The sequence below is a fragment of the Pongo pygmaeus genome, chromosome 9, assembly GCF_028885625.2.
Source record: "Pongo pygmaeus isolate AG05252 chromosome 9, NHGRI_mPonPyg2-v2.0_pri, whole genome shotgun sequence".
Classification (NCBI taxonomy): domain Eukaryota; kingdom Metazoa; phylum Chordata; class Mammalia; order Primates; family Hominidae; genus Pongo; species Pongo pygmaeus.
The window spans coordinates 120,800,784-120,823,584 of record NC_072382.2 but is presented as its reverse complement, the minus strand read 5'-3'; the positions used below and the strand labels follow the sequence as shown (position 1 = coordinate 120,823,584).

Sequence of the window (22,801 nt, the reverse complement as noted above, 5' to 3'; positions counted from 1 at the left end):
CCTCCTGAGTAGCTGGGATTACAGGCGCCTGCCACCACGCCCAGCTAATTTTTGTATTTTTAGTAGAGATGGGGTTTTGCCATTTTGGCCAGGCTGGTCTCGAACTCCTGACCTCAGGTGATCCACCTGCCTCGGCCTCCCAAAGTGCTGGAATTACAGGCGTGAGCCACCGCACCCGGCCCTCCCCCAACTTATTTCAGAATATTTGATGCTGTATTTCCACCAGCCAGAGTTCCCTGAGAGCAGGGGCTACGTCTTGTACCGTGACCATGAACGAGGCCTAGCAGAGCCTGGTAGAAGTTCCATGTTTGGTTGAAGGAATGAATGTGGATGCCTCTCCTCTTATCCACTCCTCTCCTCAATCTGGTTGATGGGCAGGTGGCGTCCATATCCACTCCTCTCCTCAATCTGGTTGATGGGCAGGTGGCGTCCATTTGTCTGAAGAGGTAAATGATAGGAAGAAACTCTAGCCACCACCATGCACACAGATTTCCTGACTTCCAACTCAAGTTTCTTTCCTCTTCATCACACAGGATATCTCCAATTCATTGCAACTGTTTCAGGATACCAACTCTTGGGCAGAAGCACAGATGGGAGCAGGTTGAACCCACTTTCACCTACTGAGCATATTCCATACTAGTCATCAGAATGTTTAGATAGTATGTTAATATGTCAGTTGTTAAGCCTATGAAGAATATATGTTAAAAGAAGCAATGTGGCCAGGCAAGCTGGCTCACGCTTGTAATCCCAGTGCTTTAAGAGGCTGAGGCAGGAGGATCCCTTGAGGCCAGGAGTTCAAGACCAGCGTGGGCAACAGGCTTCAAAAAAGAAGCAATGTAAAAGCAGAGATGTGAACAAGAGATAAGAGTGCATCTTTGTTGATTGGGTGCTCCCCCTGTTGTCCAATGGCAGAAGCTCCACGTCTTCCTCTGAGGGCTGAATCTGGTTCTACTTGTGCCCATTGGATCCTCTTATTGATGAGGGATACAAAGGCCGAGATTGGCCTGCCAGAGAAACCCACAGCACCTCTTCAGACTTACTACCTTCTTTCCTTTCCTTCTTTTGACAAATATGTATTGAGCACTCCTAGTCCAGGAATTGTACCAAATGCCCAGAATATAAATGAACAAGACATGGTCCTCAACCACCACCCTAGAGACAGGCATAAAAAGAACTGACAATAACAAGCCCCTAATTTCATGTAGTAAATTATATCTAATAAAGTGCCTTCGCTTTTCATGGAATCTTCATAGCAACCATCTGCAGAAGAGTTATCATTATCCCTGATGAGAAACGGAGTCTCAAAGAGTTTAACTTAAAGTGGCTCTCTCTGGGCAAAAACTTCAAAGTTCTTTGGAAACAAAATGAGTAATTCAGTCCCCACCCTCTAATTAGATAGTTTGATGGGTGTAAAGCTAGATTATGCCTGTCAGAACATACACCAGGGTTTGTCTCTTAGTTACACTGGTCTGAACCCAGGAATTTCAGGATAGTGAGGAATATAACCAAGCAAATTACACAGAAAATGACTGTTCACTTACAGTTAGTTCTGCATACTGAGAACTCGAGTTCTGAAGGGACTAAAGATAAAGAAGAAATGCAAGTCTTTAGTTTCAAATTAGAGAGGTCATAACTCAGAATCAAGAATGCAAGAATTGTCTTGCAATATTCTCTCTTTTCCCTTTAGCAAACTGCTGCCCATGATATAAAACAGTTATATCCACTGGAACAAAACAGGAACACTTCTTGTCCCAGATCCAAACTTTAATTTATTTTATTTTATTTTATTTTATTTTTGAGACGGAGTCTTGCCCTGTCGCCAGTCGTCAGGCTTGAGTGCGGTGGCGCGATCTCGGCTCATTGCAACCTCCGCCTCCCGGGTTCAAGTGATTCTCCTGCCTCAGCCTCCTGTGTAGTTGCCTCAGCAAACTTTAATTTTCTGTTTTTCTCATCTGGCTCTCCAGGTAGAAACTATCTTCTTTTCTTTTTGAGATAGAGTCTCCCTCCATTGCCCAGGCTGGAGTGCAGTGGCACGATCTCGACTCACTGCAACCTCCGTCTCGTCTCCCAGGTTCAAGCGATTCTTGTGCCTCAGCCACCCAAGTAGCTGAGACTACAGGCGCACACCATCATGCCCGGCTAGTTTTTGTATTTTTTGTAGAGACGTGGTTTTGACATGTTTCCCCGGTTGGTCTCAAACTCCTGGCCTCAAGTGATCCGCTTGCCTCTGCCTCCCAAAGTGCTGGGATTACAGACATGAGCCACCACACCTGGCCTGTTGTTGTTTTAATGTTCTTCCAGTTTTCGTCAATAACCACATATTTTTTTCATTCTTTTTTGTTTTGTTTTTTGAGACATGGCTAGAGTGCAGTGGCACAGTCACGGCTCACCACAGTCTCCACCTCCTAGGCTCACATGATTCTCCCACCTCAGCCTCCCCAGTAGCTGGGACTACAGGCTCATGCCACCACGCCCAGTTAATTTTGTTGTTGTTGTATTTTTAGTAGAGACAGTGTTTCGCCATGTTGCCCAGGCTAGTCACAAACTGCTAGGCTCAAGCAATCCACACGCCTCAGCCTTCCAAAGTGTTAGGATTACAAGTGTGAGCCACCATATTTCTTTGTTTTTTTTGGACGCAGGGGCCAGGGGGACAGGGTCTCACTCTGTTGCACAGGCTGGAGTGCAGTGGCTCGATCTCAGCTCACCCCAACCTCCACCTCCCAGGTTCAAGTGATTCTCCTGCCTCAGCCTCCCAAGTATCTGGGATTACAGGCACATGCCACTACCACCCAGTTAATTTTTGTATTTTTACTACAGATGGGGTTTCACCATGTTGTCCAGGCTGGTCTCAAACTCCTGACCACAAATGATCCACCCGCCTGGGCCTCCCAAAGTACTGGGATTACAGGTGTGAGCCACCGTGCCCGGCCCTAGCCACATATTTCTTTTGTAATTTTAAAAATGTTGTTATAGAAGTAGGAAAAAATTTATCTTGGTTCATCTCCTGCTGAAAATGGGCTCTCTCCTGCCTGGGGTTATAGCAAAGTCAAACCTAGAATCTCTTGAGGCCAGGCAAAGTGGCTTATGCCTATAATCCAGCACTTTGGGGGGCCAAGGTGGGAGGATTACTTGAGGCCTGGAGTTCAAGACCAGCCTGGGCAACATAGGCAGACCTCATCTCTACTAAAAATAAATAAATAAATAAGTAGCCAGGTGTGGTGATGTGCACCTGTAGTTCCAGCTACTAGAGAGGCTGAGGAGGGAGAATTGCTTAAGCCCAGGAGACGGAGGCTGCAGTGAGCTGTGATCACACCACTGCACTCCAGCCTGGGCAAGAGAGTGAGCACCCTGTCTCAAAACAACAACAACAACAAACCCTAGAGTTGTTTGTATGACAGACAAAATAATTTTTAAATGTTTTATTGAAGTAACAACATACAAAAAAGTTGTAGAGTAGTACAACCCACTGAAATTCCACAAACTAACTGGACACTCCCATCGTAATCAGCAATAAGAACATGGCTAGCAGCCAGGCACAGTGACTCAGGTATGTAATCCCAGTATTTTGGGAGGCCGAAGCGGGCAGATCACCTGAGGTCAGGAGTTCGAGACCAGCGTGGGCAACATGGGGAAACCCTGTCTCTACTAAAAATACAAAAATTAGCTGGGCATGGTGTTGCACGCCTAGTCCCAGCTACTTGGGAGGCTGAGGCTGGAGAATGGCTTGAACCCCAGAGGCAGAGGTTGCAGTGAGCTGAGATTGTGCCACTGCACACAAGCCTGGGTGACAGAGTGAGACTCTGTCTCAAAAAAAAGGGGGGGGAACATATCTAGCACCCCCAGAAGCTTGCCTTATGTCCTCTTCTAAACCCTCCAGCTCGGGCAACAGAGCGAGACCCTGTATCTAAAGGATAGCAGCATCCTGACTTCTATCCCTGTAGCTTAGTTTTGCCAGCTTTTAAACTTGATATAAGTTAAATCATACAGTATATACTTGGGCTTCTTTCATTCAGTATGATGTTTGTAGAATTCATCTAAGTTGTCCTATGTAATAATAGTCCACTTATTCTTATTGCTGTATAGAATTCCACTGTATGAATCTCTGATTCATTTATCTATCCAATTGTTGATGAGCATTTGGATAGTTTTCAGCCCGGGGCTGTTATAAATAAAGCTATTACCAACAGCCTCTGGGTGAACGTTTGTTTACTTTTTTTTCTTTTTTGTGACAGAGTCTCACTGTGTCACCCAGGCTGGAGTGCAGTGGCACGATCTTGGCACACTACAACCTCCACCTCTTGGGTTCAAGCAATTCTCCTGCCTCAGACTCCTCAGTACCTAGGATTACAGGTGCGTGCCACCACGCCGAGCTAATTTTTTTTTTTTTTTTTTTTTGAGATGGAGTCTGGCTCAGTCACCCAGGCTGGAGTGCAGTGGCGCGATCTCGGCTCACTGCAACCTCCACCTCCTGGGTTCAAGCGATTCTCCTGGCTCAGCCTCCTGAGTAGCTGGGACTACAGGCATGTGCCACCACCATTTTTTGTATTTTTAGCAGAGATGGGGTTTCATCGTGCTAGGATGGTCTTGATTTCCTGACCTCGTGATCTGCCCGCCTCAGCCTCCCAAAGTGCAGGGATTACAGGCGGGAGCCACCCCCAGCCGACAACTAATTTTTAAAAATTCTTCTGGTGTAGGATGTTCTCTCTGATCAACACTGCCCTCAGCCCATCATATAATTTGCATGGTTTATGTACATATATACCCTCACCAATGTGTCTATTTTACACCTCTGTCAGTTTGGCACATGTTCTGCAAGACGGCAACTTTCTTCCCTTGGGTTTCTGCAGTGTTGGGGAAGGGATACAGTCCTCAAATGTTAACAAGTTATTGTGGAGAAGAACCAATAAGTTCACCTGCCTAGGTCAATCTAAATCAGGTGTTTTACATTAAAAATTTCCCATTGTTCTTCAGCTTGTTCTTGTGAAATACTATTCTACCCTCTGGTCCCAGAACAAAACAGCTGACTCCTCAGAGCACTTGCACCTGCTTCACTACCCAGGAGGACAGATACCCAGGTTAAGAACTGTAGCTGTGGCAGAACCATGCTCCCACCAGGGGTATTCATGGTTGGAGCTCTCTTAGGAGCTTCGAGAGCTTTCTTCTTCTTTTTTTTTTTTTTTTTTTGAGACAGGGTCTCACTCTGTCGCCCAGCCTGGAGTATAGTGGTACAATCTCGGCTCACTGCAGCCTCTGCCTCCTGGGTTCAAGCAATTCTCCTGCCTCAGCCTCCCGAGTAGCTGGGACTACAGGCATGCACCACCACATTGGGCTAATTTTTTTGTATTTTAGTAGAGACGGGGTTTCACCATGTTGCCCAGACTGGTCCTGAACTCCTAAGCTCAGGCAATCTGCCTGCCTTGGCCTCCCAAAGTGCTAGGATTACAAGCGTGAGCCACTGTGCCCGGCCCTCCCAAATAGATTTTTAATAAGCGCATGAAACAATGAACATATTTGTTTCCCAACACATTATGACTTCTTTGAGGGTAAGGACAAGCTCACACCCATCTCTGGATTAGCAGCACCTAGCCCAGTGCTTGCATATCAGAGTGGCCCAATAAATGTTAAAACGCATGCTCTCTGTTTGAAATGGATGGAAAGGCTGGGTGTGGTGGCTCACGCCTGTAATCCCAGCACTTTGAGAGGCCGAGGCAGGCGGATCACCTGAGGTCAGGAGTTCGAGACCAGCCTGGCCAACATGGTGAAACCCTGACTCTACTAAAAATACAAAAATTAGCCAGGCATGGTGGTGTGTGCCTGTAGTCCCAGCTACTTGGGAGGCTGAGTCAGGAGAATCGCTTGAACCCAGGAGGTGGAGGTTGCAATGAGCCAAGACTGCACCACTGCACTCCAGCCTGGATGACACAGACTCTGTCGCAAAAAAAAAAAAAAAAAAAAATGGATGGAAAGAATCTACTGGATAGTTGGCCAAAAGTGGAGTCAATTACTGAGAAAAAAAATATTTCCCTGTGGAATTGAACTGACAGCTTATATGTCTATCATTATGACAGAACGAACCCATGCTATGGAATGTTCTACAGCAGTAAACGAGGAAGTGAATCACAGTTACATGCAAAATGCTCCATTTTATTAGTTTATTAGTTTAAAAAATGCTCCAATTTATTAGTTTAAAAAAAATTGCAAACAATGTAATTGTGTAACATTTTATGGTTTTAAAAAAGATAAAAGGCAAACAAGGTGTTGGTTACAAAAAATAAAAAAATGTATATTATGAAAAGATAAAAGCTACATGTTTCTAGGATATATATATGTGTAAAAGGGGGAAATACCTGGAAGCTTATACACCACACTGACAATAGCAGATACCTCCACGAGAGAGTGGGGGTTTGGGTTGGCGTCAAGGAAATTTACCTTTTTTTTTAATTAAGTATTTATTGATCATTCTTGGGTGTTTCTCGGAGAGGGGGATATGGCAGGGTCATAGGATAATAGTGGAGAGAAGGTCGGGAGATAAACACATGAACAAAGGTCTCTGGTTTTCCTAGGCAGAGGACCCTGCGGCCTTCTGCAGTGTTTGTGTCCCTGGGTACTTGAGATTAGGGAGTGGTGATGACTCTTAAAGAGCATGCTGCCTTCAAGCATCTGTTTAACAAAGCACATCTTGCACCGCCCTTAATCCATTTAACCCTGAGTTGACACAGCACATGTTTCAGAGAGCACGGGGCTGGGGGAAAGGCCATAGATCAACAGCATCCCAAGACAGAAGAATTTCTCCTAGTCAGAACAAAATGGAGTCTCCTATGCCCACCTCTTTCTACACAGACACAGCAACAATCTGATCTCTCCTTCCTTTCCCCACACTTCCCCCCTTTCTTTTCAACATAACCACCATCGTCCTCATGGCCCGCTCCCGATGGTCGCTGTCTCTTCGGAGCTGTTGGGTACACCTCCCAGACAGGGCAGAGGCGCTCCTCACATCCCAGACGGGGGGCGGCCAGGCAGAGGCGCTCCTCACTTCCCAGACGGGGCGGCCGGGCAGAGGTGCTCCTCACTTCCTCCCAGACGGGGAGGCGGCCGGGCAGAGGCGCTCCTCACCTCCCAGACAGGGCGGCCGGGCAGAGGTGCTCCTCACCTCCCAGACGTTGGGTGGCCGGGCAGAGGCGCTCCTCATCTCCCAGACGGGGCGGCCGGGCAGAGGCGCTCCTCACCTCCCAGACGGGGCGGCCGGGCAGAGGCGCTCCTCACCTCCCAGACGGGGCGGCCGGGCAGAGGCGCTCCTCACCTCCCAGACGGGGCGGCCGGGCAGAGGCGCTCCTCACTTTCCAGATGGGGCGGCCAGGTAGAGGCGCTCCTCACTTCCTCCCACACGGGGTGGCGGCCGGGCAGAGGTGCTCCTCACCTCCTAGACGGGACAACTGGACAGAGGCGCTCCTCACATCCCAGACGATGGGCGGCGGGGCAGAGACGCTCCTCACTTCCTATACAGGATGGCAGCCAGGCAGAGGCTCTCCTCACTTCCTAGACGTGGTGGCGGCGGGGCAGAGGCTGTAATCTTAGCACTTTAGGAGGCCAAGGCAGGCGGCTGGGAGGTGGAGGCTGTAGCGAGCCGAGATCACGCCACTGCACTCCAGCCTGAGCAACATTGAGCATTGAGTGAGCGAGACTCCGTCTGCAATCCCAGCACCTCGGGAGGCCGAGGCGGGCAGATCCCTCGAGGCCAGGAGCTGGATACCAGCCCGGTCAACACGGCGAAACCCCGTCTCCACCAAAAATACAAAGACCAGTCAGGCGTGGCGGCGCACGCCTGCAATCCCAGGCACTCAGCAGGCCGAGGCAGGAGAATCACAGGAGCCCGAGGCAGGGAGGTTGCAGCGAGCCGAGATCACGGCAGTACAGTCCAGCTTTGGCAACAGAGGGAGACCGAAAAAAGAAGGAGAGGGAGACCGAAGAAGGGGAGAGGGGAGAGGGGAGAAGGCGGAAATTTACCTTTATGTAGAATGAATTTTTTAAAGATTACATTTGTGTATTATTTGTGTAATTAAATTCTGTTAAAATTTTAAGTGAATTTCTATTTCTACCAATTTGTCTACTGCCTGAATACATAACTATTCTTAAAAGGAAGAATAGACTCTCTCTGGGACTGCCAATAATTTTTCCTTCTAAGCATAGACACCGGACCACTCTCCACCTAAGCATCACGAAAAATGTAGAGAAAGGAAGAGCTAAGAGCTCCTTAAACAAGTTCAGGCTTGACACAGCCCTGGCCCTGACAGCCAGGGCCTTCAAGCGGGCCTTTCTGTGAAGGGTGGCCAGGCATCAACTTAGTAGGAGAGAAAACAGATGACTTATTTCCATCCACACTTAAGGAAAATGCACTCTCCAAGGACTGCGCACATTTCTTTTTCTTTTTGTTTTTTGATTAGGAGTCTTGTGGTTGTCGCCCAGGCTGGAGTGCAGTGGCGCAGTCTGGGCTCACTGCAACCTCCGCCTCCCGGATTCAAGCAATTCTCCTGCCTCAGCCTCCTGAGTAGCTGGGATTAAAGGCGCCCAACACCACGCCCGGCTAATTTTTGTAGTTTTGGTAGAGACGGGGTTTCACCATGTTGGCCAGGCTGGTCTCGAACTCCTGACCTCAAGTGATTCGCCCGCCTCGGCCTCCCAAAATGCTGGGATTACAGGCGTGAGCCACCGCGCCCGGGCGACTGCGCACATTTCTATGGAGCTGTAAGTTAGAAAGCAGTGAGGTGCTTCTGTCATTCTATGACAGAAACAGCTAAAGAGTAATGTTCACAAGATTTAATAGAACAGAAATATGAGAAGGTGCACACAAGCTCAACCAACTATAGCCTCACAAATAAAAGTGTCTTTTGTGTGTAGCACTTAAGTTTGGAATATTCTTTCTTATACAAATGAGTGGGGCTTAACCTAAGAAATCCAGGCCAGATTCTGCGACGAATGCATCGGTTATCTCTGACCCATCAGCAAACATCTTTTTCTGTGGCTTGTTTCCTCAGTAAAACAGAGGGGGTTGCGGCGGACTCAGTCCGAGGCACAGCCATTCTCCAATGTCTATCCAAAGCCTAGGGCACCTCAATACCAACCGGCAGGCCAGCGCCTCCTCCGCGGGGCTGCGGACAGGATGTCTGTCATTCCATTCCTCGGCCGGGCTCTCCAGGTGACCGGAAGAAGAGCCCTGAGTGCGGGACTGCAGTGCGGCCGACCTGCTCCAAGCGCAGGTTACTCCCGAACCCCGGCAGCAAAGCATCCAGCGCCGGAAAATGTCCCGCGGTCGCTCCGGGGCCGGCGCTGGGGAGGAAAGAGTGCAGCGCGCTGGCCCCGTGACGTGGTCCAATCCCAGGCCGACGCCGGCGGCTTCTGCCCAACCGGTGGCTGGTCCCCTCCACCGCCCCCAGTACAAGGCTGGCAAAGGAAGGGGGCGGGGCCTGGGACGTGGTCCAATGGGTACGCGCGCCGGGGCGGCGGGGGCGGGGCCGGGCGCACAGCGCAGGGCCGGGCGGCCGAGGCTCCAATGAGCGCGCGCCGCGTCCGGGGCCGGCTGGTGCGCCAGACGCCGCCGAGAGGTTGGTGGCTAATGTAACAGTTTGCAAACCGAGGGGAGTTGTGAAGGGCGCGGGTGGGGGGCGCTGCCGGCCTCGTGGGTACGTTCGTGCCGCGTCTGTCCCAGAGCTGGGGCCGCAGGAGCGGAGGCAAGAGGTAGCGGGGGTGGATGGAGGTGCGGGCCGGCCACCCCTCCTAGGGGAGACAGCGTGCGAGCTCCGGGGGCGGGTCGGGAGCGCAAGGGAGGGCCGCGCGGACGCCGGGCGCTCGGCCTCGCACTGGGGGGCACGCAGCTCGGCCCCCGGTCTGTCCCCACGCGCTGGGGCGGGCTGGGATCCGTTTCCGGGAGTGGGAGCCGCCGCCTTCGTCAGGTGTGGTTTAGGTGAACACCGGGTACCGGATGCCCGCCGGGCGGGGAACCTTACCGCCCGTGGCACTGCGTCTCTGGGCACAGCGGGGCCGGGGAGTGAGCTGGGAAAGGGGAGGGGGCGGGACAACCCGCAGGGATGCCGAGGAGGAGATAGGCCTTTCCTCCATCCTAGCCACCCCCAACGTCATTACCTTTCTCTTCCCGTCCAGGCCCAGCCTGGCTTTCACCGTCAGCGGGGGAGCTCCAGGTGTGGGGAGGTAGTTGAGCCCTGGGCGGGGATCCCTGGCCGCACCCCAGGTGTCTGACAACAGGCACAGTGCTGCGGTGCGCCACTCACTGCCTGTGTGGTGGACGAAAGGCTCGGGTCTCCTTCCTCTTGTCCTGTTAGCTTCTCTGTTTAGGGATGTGGCAAAGCCGAGGACCCATGCTCTTTCACTTGGGCCTTTGTGTGGGCGCTGCTGGGATGGTTAGAGAGTGGTTTGTACCCATCAGGAGGGAGAAGGGGAGAAGTAGGCTGCTCTGCCCTGGGTAAGAATGGAGTAGATATGATCTTACAGCTTCTCCGTTCTGGGATGTGGTTCCGTCTCCTTCACTCCGGGCATCCAGTTTCAAGTGTTTTCTTTCTTCGCCTCCCCCAGGGGCACTATGGCAGTCAAAGTTAGGAGGCAGAGGCCGAGGAGGCGAGTCTGTTGGGCCTTGGTGGCTGTGCTCTTGGCAGACCTGTTGGCACTGAGTGGTATGTACCCCAGTAGAGGGAGCAAATGGATAAATGATGACTGAAGGATGCATGATGGGAAGTGGGCTTGGGGCTGTTGGTCAGAAGTCTCTTGAGTTGTTAGGTCCAGGCCTTTTTGTCTTTTGCCATCTTCGTTTACCCACGGAAAGTGGTATGCTTTGATTAGAGGGAGTCTCAGGAAGGTGGGCGAAGGGAGAGCTAACTGACAAACCTCTTTTCCCTTCAGATACACTGGCAGTGATGTCTGTGGACCTGGGCAGTGAGTCCATGAAGGTGGCCATCGTCAAACCTGGAGTGCCCATGGAAATTGTCTTGAATAAGTGAGGGTGGCCCCCGTGTTAAGGGTGGGGAACGAGGGAGTCTGGGCTCCCAAGTGTGAATGTGTTAGTCACACTGCCCACAGCAGACTTCGGCATCTGAGTGGTTAAATGTGTGTGAGTGTCGAGGCTTCTGAGTCCTTCTGCTGCAGGCACCTGGGCCCAAAGTCTCTTTTCCTCAGGGAATCTCGGAGGAAAACCCCGGTGATTGTGACCCTGAAAGAAAATGAAAGATTCTTTGGAGACAGTGCAGCAAGCATGGTGAGCTAGTAGTCCCCCTTCCCAGAGTGGTGGACAGAGGAGAGGAGATGGCAGCCCCCAGAGTCTGTTTCCTTATCAGGCTCTGTGATGTAAGTAGGTAATGGTGGACTTGGGAGCCTAACACTGGTCTGCTTCTTCTTCACCCCTCAGGCGATTAAGAATCCAAAGGCTACGCTACGTTACTTCCAGCACCTCCTGGGGAAGCAGGCAGATAACCCCCATGTAGCTCTTTACCAGGCCCGCTTCCCGGAGCACGAGCTGACTTTCGACCCACAGAGGCAGACTGTGCACTTTCAGATCAGCTCGTGAGTGTTCTGTTGGGGAAGGTGGTCTCGGCAACGCTGCTGGGCTCCTTATTGGTGTGTGTTCCTGATTGTCCTGCCTTAATGCCTGGCTTTCCTTGGCTCTAACTACCTTCCCTCCCCTCAGGCAGTTGCAGTTCTCACCTGAGGAAGTGTTGGGCATGGTTCTCAATTATTCTCGTTCTCTAGCTGAAGATTTTGCAGGTAAGTGGTCAAGGTGGGGCCCTTGGTGGCCAGGCTCCCCAGGATCTAGGGCAGTGATTCTCCAACAGGGGCAACTTTGCCTCCCAGGGAACATTTAGCAACATCTGAAGATATATTTTGGTTGTCACATCTAAGGGGTGCAACTGGTATCTAGTGGGTAGAGGCCAGGGATGCTGCTAAACATCCTACAGTGCACAGGGCAGCAGCCACAACAAAGAATTACCTAGTCCAAAATGTCATTAGTGACGAGATTAGAAGCCCTCATCTAAGGTATGGAGCCGGCGGGACCTTTTTCTGTTGTCGTCTGTAGAGCAGCCCATCAAGGATGCAGTGATCACCGTGCCAGTCTTCTTCAACCAGGCCGAACGCCGAGCTGTGCTGCAGGCTGCTCGTATGGCTGGCCTCAAAGTGCTGCAGCTCATCAATGACAACACTGCCACTGCCCTCAGCTATGGTGTCTTCCGCCGGAAAGATATCAACACCACTGCCCAGGTGAGCCAGGGGAGCCTCGACCAGACGTGCAGGGTGACTGAATCTAAGGATGGAGGCCACTTGGTCCCTTTTGCATCTTGTTTGCATGGCTAGGCTGGCCCTTGGCAAAATGCACCAGTAGCCTCCTCCCAGCCCCTGTTGGAGCTGTTTAGTTTTGTGTTAAGAGTCAGACAGCCCTTTGGAAGCAGGTGGGTGAGCAAACAGTCCCCCTGGAGTTTGAAAAGGTTCCTGTGACAGTTGCCTCGATATCTCTACAGAATATCATGTTCTATGACATGGGCTCAGGCAGCACCGTATGCACCATTGTGACCTACCAGATGGTGAAGACTAAGGAAGCTGGGATGCAGCCACAGCTGCAGATCCGGGGAGTAGGGTGAGTGGGTACTTGGCAGGGAGGGCTGCTTGTGAAGACCCTCAAGTCAGGGGTTTCTTCTTGGAGGAGACACACTGCTTTGCTTTCCTGCATGCTGCAGGAATGGTCTCCTGATTGAGGCATCAGTCATCGTAGGGGACCACTCACAAAGAGTAAGGGGAAGCCGGGGCGCAGGGGAGGACAGTTTGGGAAAATTGGAAGACATGGAACTTTCAAAATGTATTCTAAGGAAATCCATGGAGCTGTAGGCAATATGTAGGGTGTCAGATTCAATTATGTTTTTGTTCTCTTGTCATTTCTAGTTAAATAATTTAACATTCTTGTTGTCTTATTTCTTTTTAATTTTTTTTTCATGGCCTGTGACATAGCCCTCAGGAGATCCTGAGAACATGTGCCCTGTTGTCTTATTTCTTGAAATCATCTTTTTGTGTTTTCACCATTACCACCCAGCCCAAGTTACCATCACCTCTTATTTGCAGAATTAAAAACATCTCCCTGTTCCTAGTGACGTCTCCTTTCAGTTCTTTCTTCATATTGCAGCCAGAGGGTTCTTCCTAAAATCCAACCTGATCATTACCTGTTTCTTTAAAAACGTGTCACTGGCTCCAAAACTTTCCCTGCGTCTGTCTCAACCCTGTCTTCCACAGCCTGTCTGAGCCCTGAGCCCTCTCTCTCTTTGAGCCCCAGTGATGCTTGCCCTCCTCTGGAACTTGCCATGCACTCTCCCACTTCAAGGTCTTTATGAACATTGTTGCTTCTGTCTAGAATGTTCTTTCCCCTCCAGCTAGTGAACTCTGAACTCTTCAGTTCAAGTGATGCTTGCACTGAACTTATCCTTCAGGTTTCAGTTCAGGCATCACTTTTTAGGGGACATGTTCTTGGGTCTCCCTCAGTAGCCTGAATCTCCCCCCATGCATGTTCTGCAGGCATTGTCCCCTCACCTTTACAACATGTGATGTAGTGATAATTTCACATTTGTGTGATTATTCAACCTTTCCATAGCAGGGACCCTGTCTCTTTCCCCGCCGCCACATTTGTATTCCCAGAGGGAAGTACATAAGTAATGCTCAGTAAACACTGTCGAATGAACGAGTGGAAGAAGGGTCACTGCGAGGTGTCAGCTGTGCTGTAGAGAGTTGAGGGCAGAGTGTGTGTCCACACATGGGGCACTGGAGATGAACAAGGTCCCCTGAGATGAAGGAAAGGTGCCATGTGGGGATGAGAGGCTCCTATGCAGATGCGGGGACTCCATGTGTTCTTCATGTTTTTCCCTGCTCCCTTTTCTCAACAGATTTGACCGTACCCTGGGGGGCCTGGAGATGGAGCTCCGGCTTCGAGAACACCTGGCTGGGCTTTTCAATGAGCAGCGCAAGGGTCAGAGAGCAAAGGATGTGCGGGAGAACCCGCGTGCCATGGCCAAGCTGCTGCGTGAGGCTAATCGGCTCAAAACTGTCCTCAGTGCCAACGCTGACCACATGGCACAGGTGCCCACAAGTGGCTGGTTGAGGCTATATTTTGTCCCACATAGAGGGTGGGGGACCCTGCCACTGAACTGGGCTGCTCGTGCCTGGCATGGCCCATGCTCCTCCCTCTACCATCCTCCCAAAGACCTATTCTTTTTGTTTCTGTCCTACTCACCAAGAGAGCGGGATCTGGGCAAGAACCCCCTGACAGTCCCCATCCTCTCCCAGATTGAAGGCCTGATGGATGATGTGGACTTCAAGGCAAAAGTGACTCGTGTGGAATTTGAGGAGTTGTGTGCAGACTTATTTGAGCGGGTGCCTGGGCCTGTACAGCAGGCCCTCCAGAGTGCTGAAATGAGTCTGGTGAGCGAGTAGGGGAAGGCGGGAATGCCCCTTAGGAAAGGGCATAGTAAACCCATGGGACGTCAAGGGGCGAGTCAGTGCCAAGGAAGGGTGCTAACTGCATGCTGTTCCACCTCTCATTCTTACCCACTGCAGGATGAGGTTGAGCAGGTGATCCTGGTGGGCGGGGCCACTCGGGTTCCCAAAGTTCAGGAGGTGCTGCTGAAGGCCGTGGGCAAGTGAGTGTGGGGGCTAGAGCGCTGGGCTGAGTTCTGCCTGGGGCAGGGCTTCGGGGTGAGCAGCTGGAGGGCTGAGGGGAGGGAAGTCCCGGTTGCATGCTCCAGGGTAGACCGTGCTGAGGCTTGGGGCTTTCCCAGGGAGGAGCTGGGGAAGAACATCAATGCAGATGAAGCAGCCGCCATGGGGGCAGTGTACCAGGCAGCTGCGCTCAGCAAAGCCTTTAAAGTGAAGCCATTTGTCGTCCGAGATGCAGTGGTCTACCCCATTCTGGTGAGTGAGCCTGACTGAGCAAGTGACAAGCTCCCTTTACCTCTCCCAAGTGGGGTTTCCCCTTCTGTCTGCTCTGGCTCATCCCTTTGTCTTTCTGCTAAGAGGTATCCCCCACCCCACCCCCATCCTTACCCCAGAACCTACTCGGGTTCTCTAGTGTGCAACAGTTTGCCTCTGTCTGCCTGCTGTGTAGGTGGAGTTCACGAGGGAGGTGGAGGAGGAGCCTGGGATTCACAGCCTGAAGCACAATAAACGGGTACTCTTCTCTCGGATGGGGCCCTACCCTCAACGCAAAGTCATCACCTTTAACCGCTACAGCCATGATTTCAGCTTCCACATCAACTACGGTGACCTGGGCTTCCTGGGGCCTGAAGATCTTCGGTGAGGGGCGGGGGTGCAGGATGGGAGCTCCAGGGAGGGGGAGGCGTGGCTGCTGGATAATCTGAGGACTCGGGGGTGAGGGAGGATGTGGGTCTGCAGGGCTGAAACAGGGCAGCTATGAGCAGCTTCACTGGAGAATGCATCCGTCCTCTTGAGTGTGCCCTTGGGGAGTGCCCCGACACCTCGTGCCAGGAGGCCATGTGGTCTAGAGGGGGAGATGGGCTGGGGTGGGTCCCCCTGAACTCCTCTTTCCTCCCCAACCAGGGTATTTGGCTCCCAGAATCTGACCACAGTGAAGCTAAAAGGGGTGGGTGACAGCTTCAAGAAGTATCCTGACTACGAGTCCAAGGGCATCAAGGCTCACTTCAACCTGGATGAGAGTGGCGTGCTCAGTCTAGACAGGGTGAGAGCTAAAGGAGACCCTGTGTGCAGAGCAGGGGCTCAGACCCTGCCAGCCATTTCCAAAGTGGGTTCCACATGGCATTAGGATATGATAACCAAAAAAGGTTTAGGAATCAGAAAAATGTTGGCTCTGAACAGAGCTAACTGATGATCTGGTGCAGACCTCCTTATAGCCTATAAATGCTTATAGGCATTGTAAATTCCTTGGAACTATTGAATGGTTTGATATAGGCATTGTAAATTTCTTGGAACTATTGAATGGTTTGAAGAATCCACTGTTTTTTGTTTTTTTTTTTTTTTTTTTTTTTTTTTTTGAGAGGGTCTTGGCTCTGTCACTTAAGCTGGAACATAATGGCATGGTCATAGCTCATTCCAGCCTTGAACACTTGGGCTTAAATGATCCTCCCATCTCAGCCTCCTGAGTAGCTGGGACGATACGCATGTGCCACCACATCCTGCTAAATTTTTTTGTACTTTATTTATAGAGACAGGGTCTCACTATGTTGTCCAGACTGGTCTCTAACTCCTGGGATCAAGCGATCATCCTGCCTCAACCTCCCAAAGTACAGGGATTACAGGTGGGAGCCACTCTGCCTGGCCTCAGGAATCCACTTATTATTATTACTACTTTTTCCAGACAGAGTCTTGCTCTGTTGTCCAGGCTGGAGTACAGTGGCGTGATCTTGCAACCTCCGCCTCCTGGGTTCGAGTGATTCTCCTGTCTCAGCCTCCTGAGTAGCTGGGATTACATGCCACCACGCCTGGCTAATTTTTGTTATTTAGAGTAGAGATGGGGTTTCACCTTGTTGGCCAGTCTGGTCTCAAACCCCTGACCTCAAGTGATCCACCTGCCTTGGCCTCCCAAAGTGTTGAGATTACAGGCATAAGCCACTGCACTCAGCCAGGAATCCGTTTTTGAAGAACAAATCTGGGGGTAATATGGATGTAATGGCCCATACAGTTATTGAGTGGAGAAGTAGGGGGCTCTTTGGAGAAAAAGGAGCTGGGACCCTATTCATGGGGGGCTCTTAATCAAAGGAGATGGGTGACCACCTCCAAGTCCTTAGAAAAGGCAGGTGAAAGACTAGGCCTGTGACGGCATGGAGTGTGCATAAGCAAACACCCACTTTGGCAGGATGTTTGTGGAGAAAAGGTGGATTAGCCTGTGTGTTTCTTCATTTTGAACCTGTTTTCAGGTGGAGTCTGTATTTGAGACACTGGTGGAGGACAGCCCAGAAGAGGAATCTACTCTCACCAGTAAGATGAGCTTGCGTGTGTGTATGGGAGAGAATGTACTTGTGTGAGGGTTGGGGAGGTGGACAGGGCATGGCCCTTGGGTTAGAAGGTGGAGTCACTGCTGTGGTCTTCTTTTGAGTCTTTGGGTTTTGCTCCCCCTAGAACTTGGCAACACCATTTCCAGCCTGTTTGGAGGTGGTACCACACCAGATGCCAAGGAGAACGGTACTGATACTGTCCAGGTGAGTTCAGGATGGAGCCAGGGAAGCATGGAGGATGGTGGGGGGTGCAGGTAGTAGCAGCAGAGGAAGGGGGTGAGGGTAGGCCACCCCTGCCCCTGTTGTGTTAACCATTCACTCCCCAGGATCCTCTGGGCTCTGAGCTGTTCCTTGACCGGCGCTCCCAAGGCCCATTCCCCTCATTGCAGATGCTCTTCCTTTGTCCAGCTAGATTGCCACAGTCCAAGCAGGCCATTGACCGTTTCCATACAGCAGTCACCTGTATGGAACCCCCATGGGGTCGGCAGTGCTGAGCCAGGCCTGCCTGGAGGCTCTGCTCCTGATCGTTCCCTGGGGCGCCTGTGGTGTTTCCCAGGAGGAAGAGGAGAGCCCTGCAGAGGGGAGCAAGGATGAGCCTGGGGAGCAGGTGGAGCTCAAGGAGGAAGCTGAGGCCCCAGTGGAGGATGGCTCTCAGCCCCCACCCCCTGAACCTAAGGGAGATGCAACCCCTGAGGGAGAAAAGGCCACAGAAAAAGAAAATGGGGACAAGTCTGAGGCCCAGGTGAGCTGTGGCAGAGGAAGGCCAGTGTGGATCCAGAGGCTAAGGGAGCGGGCGCCTGCCTTGTTTCTGGCCTTGTGGAGAATGTAGGAGGGCAGAGGCTTTTCCTGACACCCCTGACTCTTCCCACCCAGAAACCAAGTGAGAAGGCAGAGGCAGGGCCTGAGGGCGTCGCTTCAGCCCCAGAGGGAGAGAAGAAGCAGAAGCCCGCCAGGAAGCGGCGAATGGTAGAGGAGATCGGGGTGGAGCTGGTTGTTCTGGACCTGCCTGACTTGCCAGAGGATAAGCTGGCTCAGTCGGTGCAGAAGTAAGTGAGGACAGCTGGTGTGTATGTGTACATGTGTGTGCAAGGTGGCAGGATGTGGGATGGTGCCCTGGGAGGGAGGGCTGTCTGACCCAGAGTCTCAAGTTCTCACTTCCCCTCTGCCTCATCCCTTCCCCTCTTTTGTCCCATAGACTTCAGGACTTGACACTCCGAGACCTGGAGAAGCAGGAACGGGAAAAAGCTGCCAACAGCTTGGAAGCGTTCATCTTTGAGACCCAGGTCAGTGGGCAGGAGGCAGCAGCCCCCCCACTGGGCTTACGCCTGGCTCTGTGGGCCTTGCCTCTGGGCTTGCGGGTGCATGTGTTTACATGTCCCCCTCCCCAGGACAAGCTGTACCAGCCCGAGTACCAGGAAGTGTCCACAGAGGAGCAGCGTGAGGAGATCTCCGGGAAGCTCAGCGCCGCGTCGACCTGGCTGGAGGATGAGGGTGTTGGAGCCACCACAGTGGTGAGGGGCCTCTCAGGACATGGCAGGTGGAAGGGGAGCTCTCCTTCCTCTCCCAGGGTGAGAGAGAGAGAAGAGCTGGGGCTTGAGCCCATACAGAAGGACATGGGGCTGACTCCAGGCTCTGCTGTCGTCCCTTCCACCCCTCTGCCCAATCCCACATCCATCAGATGTTGAAGGAGAAGCTGGCTGAGCTGAGGAAGCTGTGCCAAGGGCTGTTTTTTCGGGTAGAGGAGCGCAAGAAGTGGCCCGAACGGCTGTCTGCCCTCGATAATCTCCTCAACCATTCCAGCATGTTCCTCAAGTGAGCAGCCCCTGAACCCTTTTTGCAGTCCTGCCAAGGCCACTGGTTTTCATTCCTACCAGCTTCCCACTCCCCACACTCCAGGCCCCTCTCCCTCTGGGGCTAATGGTCTCCTTTCTGGCTTCCAGGGGGGCCCGGCTCATCCCAGAGATGGACCAGATCTTCACTGAGGTGGAGATGACAACGTTAGAGAAAGTCATCAATGAGACCTGGGTAATCACTTCGTAAATACTTAACCAGATACTTAGCTGCCATCCTAAGAACTGTGGGAGAGGCGGAGAGATGAAGCCACGGCAGCCCCTGCCTCCTGGCTTAGCATCTAATCTGAAGACAAAAGATGTTTGTATTTGAGCCCACATCTGATTAGTCCCAAGCAAGGGCCATGGCAGTAAGAGTCATCAGCCTGGAGGAGCAAAAAAGCCCATCCCATGAGGACAGAGAAAGCTGCTTTGAGGGGCTGGGATTTGAGCTAGGTTCAGAACATGGTCCAGGGTTTGGCTAGGTGAAACTGATGTGTCATGTGAAGCAGAAACTGTTTTGGATGTGTGGGGACTCTTGAGCCAGAGCTCAGTAAAGTGGAGAGTCAAGAAATGAGTATTCAGCCGGGCGCGGTGGCTCACGCCTGTAATCCCAGCACTTAAGGAGGCTGAGGTGGGCGAATCACGAGGTCGAGAGATTGAGACCATCCTGGTCAACATGGTGAAACCCCGTCTCTACTAAATACACAGAAATTAGCTGGGTGTGGTCGCCTGTAGTCCTAGCTACTTGGGAGGCTGAGGCAGGAGAATCCTTTGAACCCAGGAGGTGGAGGTTGCGGTGAGCCGAGATCGCGCCACTGCACTCCAACCTGGCAACAGAGCGAGACTCCGTCTCAAAAAAAAAAAAAAAAAAAAAGTATTCAAGGGGTTTGTTCAGTTGTAGTCACTCCAGAGTAGTAGGATGTAAACCAGAAACATGCAGGTTGGGACTTCATTGTGGAGAACCTTTAATACCCTTCTGAGGAGTCTGTTAGCCTCATGGGGCTGAGGCCAGGGGTGGCAGTTATTTGCAGTCTGAGGGAAGAGGCTGGTTGGGGGTGTGATTCCATCTGGGACAGAGATGTCTGCTCTCTCCATGGCTAGCTTGGAGCCTCTCCTGGTCTCACCCACAGGCCTGGAAGAATGCAACTCTGGCCGAGCAGGCCAAGCTGCCCGCTACAGAGAAGCCTGTGTTGCTCTCAAAAGACATTGAGGCTAAGATGATGGCCCTGGACCGAGAGGTGCAGTATCTGCTCAATAAGGCCAAGTTTACCAAGCCCCGGCCCCGGCCTAAGGACAAGAATGGGACCCGGGCAGAGCCACCTCTCAATGCCAGTGGCAGTGACCAGGGGGAGAAGGTCATCCCTCCAGCAGGTGAGGACAGGGTACCTGGCTGCATGTTCTACTGGACAGGGAGACAGCCTCCTTTCCTTCCTGAGGCTATATCTTACCCCTGGTTTCCTTCCAGGCCAGACTGAAGATGCAGAGCCCATTTCAGAACCTGAGAAAGTAGAGACTGGTGAGTTGGAGCAACCATGGTTGAGCACGTGGATGTTACATTAGCCCAGGGGTAGGCAAACTGGTAGGCACAGCCTGTTTCTGTTTCTAGACAGCCCATGAGCTTGAATGGCCTTTGTGTTTTTAAAGGGTTGTTTAAAAAAAAAAAAAAAAAAAAAAAAAAAATGCCGGGCGCAGTGGCTTAACACCTGTAATCCCAGCACTTTGAGAGGCTGAGGCGGGTAGATCACCTGAGGTCAGGAGTTCGAGACCAGCCTGGCCAACATGGTGAAACCCCATCTTTACCAAAAAAATACAAAAAAAAAAGAGTCAGGCGTAGTGGCACACAACTTTAATCCCAGCTACTCAGGAGGCTGAAGCAGGAGAATCACTTGAACATGGGAGGCGGAAGTTGCAGTGAGTCGAGATGGCGCCACTGCACTCTGCACTCCAGCCTGGGCAACAGAGACTCTGTCTCAATAAAAAAAAAAAAAAAGAGTAGGCAAAGAGACCAAATGTGGTTCATGCATCCTAAAATATTTACTAGCTGGCTCTTCGTGGAAAAACTGGCCCAGCATTCCCCTGGCCTCTTCCTCCCTTCTGAAGAGACTAACCTGTTCCTTCCCAAAGCAGGATCCGAGCCAGGAGACACTGAGCCTTTGGAGTTAGGAGGTCCTGGAGCAGGTGAGGGTGGAGCTGGGGCTACGGTGGGAAGCCTGGTGGGGTCTCAGGAAATCCTCTGCAAATAACTGGGGTTGGTTCCTCTGTTTCACCTGCCATGATTCTTTTGCTCCCCCAACTCCCAACAGAACCTGAACAGAAAGAACAATCGACAGGACAGAAGCGGCCTTTGAAGAACGACGAACTATAACCCCCACCTCTGTTTTCCCCATTCATCTCCACCCCCTTCCCCCACCACTTCTATTTATTAAACATCCAGGGTTGGGGGAGGGGTTGGTCCTGCCCTCGGCTGGAGTTTCTTTCTCACCCCTGTGATTTGGAGGTGTGGAGAAGGGGAAGGGAGGGACAGCTCACTGGTTCCTTTGGCAGTACCTCTGTGGTTAAAAATGGAAACTGTTCTCCTCCCCAGCCCCACTCCCTCTTCACTACCCATATAGGCCCTAAATTTGGGAAAAATCACTATTAATGTCTTAATCCTTTGCCTGTGGGTAGGAAGAGAATGGCTGCCAGTGGCTGATGGGTCCTGGTGATGGGAAGGGTATCAGGTTGCTGGGGAGTTTCCACTCTTCTCTGGTGATCGTTCCTTCCCTCCCCTCCTCTCCCACCATGCGATCAGCATCCTTTCAGGCCAGTGTCTGCAGAGCCTTGGTTACCGGGTTTGGTTTCTGAGTGCCTATCTGTGCTCTTTCCTTCCTCTGCGGGCTTCTCTTGCCCTGAGCCCCCCTTCCCCATTCCCATCCAGCTCCTTTCCCCCGGGTTTCCTTGGCTTCCTGCTGCAAATTGGGCAGCTCTCTGCCCCTTCCTAAAAGCCTGTACCTCTGGATTGGCGGAAGTAAATCTGGAAGGATTTCCCACCCCTGGTGGCAAGAGGAGGGAGGGACACAGTGAAGAAGGGAGCCCACCACCTCTCCGAAGAAGAAAGCCACGTAGAGTGGTTGGCATGGGGTGCCAGCATCCTGCAAGCTCTGTCATAATCTGCATCTTCCCAGCAGCCTGGTACCCCAGGTTCCTGTAACTCCCTGCCTCCTCCTCTCTTCTGCTGTTCTGCTCCTCCCAGACAGAGCCTTTCCTTCACCCCCTGACCCCCTGGGCTGACCAAAATGTGCTTTCTACTGTGAGCCCCTATCCCAAGATCCTGGGGAAAGGAGAGACCATGGTGTGAATGTAGAGATGCCACCTCCCTCTCGCTGAGGCAGGCCTGTGGATGAAGGAGGAGGGTCAGGGCTGGCCTTCCTCTGTGCATCGCTCTGCTAGGATGGGGGCCCCCGACCCACCATGCCTACACCTAGGGAGCCCGTCCTCCAGTATTCTGTCTGTAGCAGGAGCTAGGGCTGCCGCCCCAGCTCCAAGACAAGAATGAACCTGGCTGTGTCAGTCATTTTGTCTTTTCCTTTTTTTTTTTTTTTTTTTTTTTGCCACATTGGCAGAGATGCGACCTAAGGGTCCCACCCCCACCTCTTCTGTATGTTTGAATTCTTTCAGTAGCAGTTGATGCTGGTTGGACAGGTTTGAGTCAAATTGTACTTTGCTCCATTGTTAATTGAGAAACTGTTTCAATAAAATATTCTTTTCTACAGTTTTTGTGCTGTGAGTTTTTAAAAATAGAAAAATTTTTAAATAGAAACTTCGGGCCAGGCATGGTGGCTCATACCTGTCATCTTAACATTTTGGGAGCCCAAAATGGGAGGACAGCTTGAGGCCAGACCAGCCTGGGCAACAGCAAGACTCTGTCTCAAAAAAAAAAAAAAAAAAGAAATTATCTGAGTGTGGGGATGTGTGCCTGTAGACCCA

At 51.8% G+C, this 22,801-nt stretch overlaps 1 protein-coding gene and 1 long non-coding RNA gene across 13 annotated transcripts; one reads left to right on the top strand and one right to left on the bottom strand.

Moving 5' to 3' along the window:
• Positions 1-6,123: 6,123 nt before the first annotated feature.
• Positions 6,124-9,414, bottom strand: LOC134740319 (uncharacterized). 2 transcript variants are annotated; one of them, XR_010127712.1, is made up of 2 exons: positions 9,120-9,414; positions 6,124-8,740 (listed from the first exon to the last, which is right to left on the bottom strand). It is a non-coding gene; the product is annotated as an uncharacterized LOC134740319 (long non-coding RNA). The 2 variants fall into 2 exon arrangements; XR_010127711.1 differs by having other exon boundaries at positions 6,124-7,919.
• Positions 9,415-9,511: 97 nt separating this feature from the next.
• On the top strand, positions 9,512-22,586 carry HYOU1 (hypoxia up-regulated 1). Of its 11 annotated transcripts, none has more exons than XM_054441694.2 (26): positions 9,512-9,599; positions 10,585-10,682; positions 10,909-11,002; positions 11,182-11,260; positions 11,411-11,565; positions 11,690-11,766; positions 12,077-12,258; positions 12,516-12,631; positions 13,923-14,115; positions 14,323-14,457; positions 14,593-14,675; positions 14,814-14,946; positions 15,140-15,327; positions 15,592-15,730; positions 16,926-16,986; positions 17,128-17,207; positions 17,560-17,745; positions 17,877-18,049; positions 18,199-18,286; positions 18,392-18,514; positions 18,682-18,815; positions 18,944-19,028; positions 19,966-20,206; positions 20,301-20,351; positions 20,963-21,013; positions 21,139-22,586. In XM_054441694.2, exons 2-26 carry the CDS (start codon positions 10,592-10,594, stop codon positions 21,198-21,200), a joined length of 3,000 nt encoding a protein of 999 aa, XP_054297669.2. In that variant the 5' UTR covers positions 9,512-9,599; positions 10,585-10,591; the 3' UTR covers positions 21,201-22,586. The 11 variants fall into 11 exon arrangements, with proteins under 11 accessions (XP_054297669.2, XP_054297666.2, XP_054297670.2 ...); XM_054441691.2 differs by having other exon boundaries at positions 9,518-9,599; positions 20,960-21,013; XM_054441695.2 differs by having other exon boundaries at positions 9,547-9,732.
• Positions 22,587-22,801: the final 215 nt, after the last annotated feature.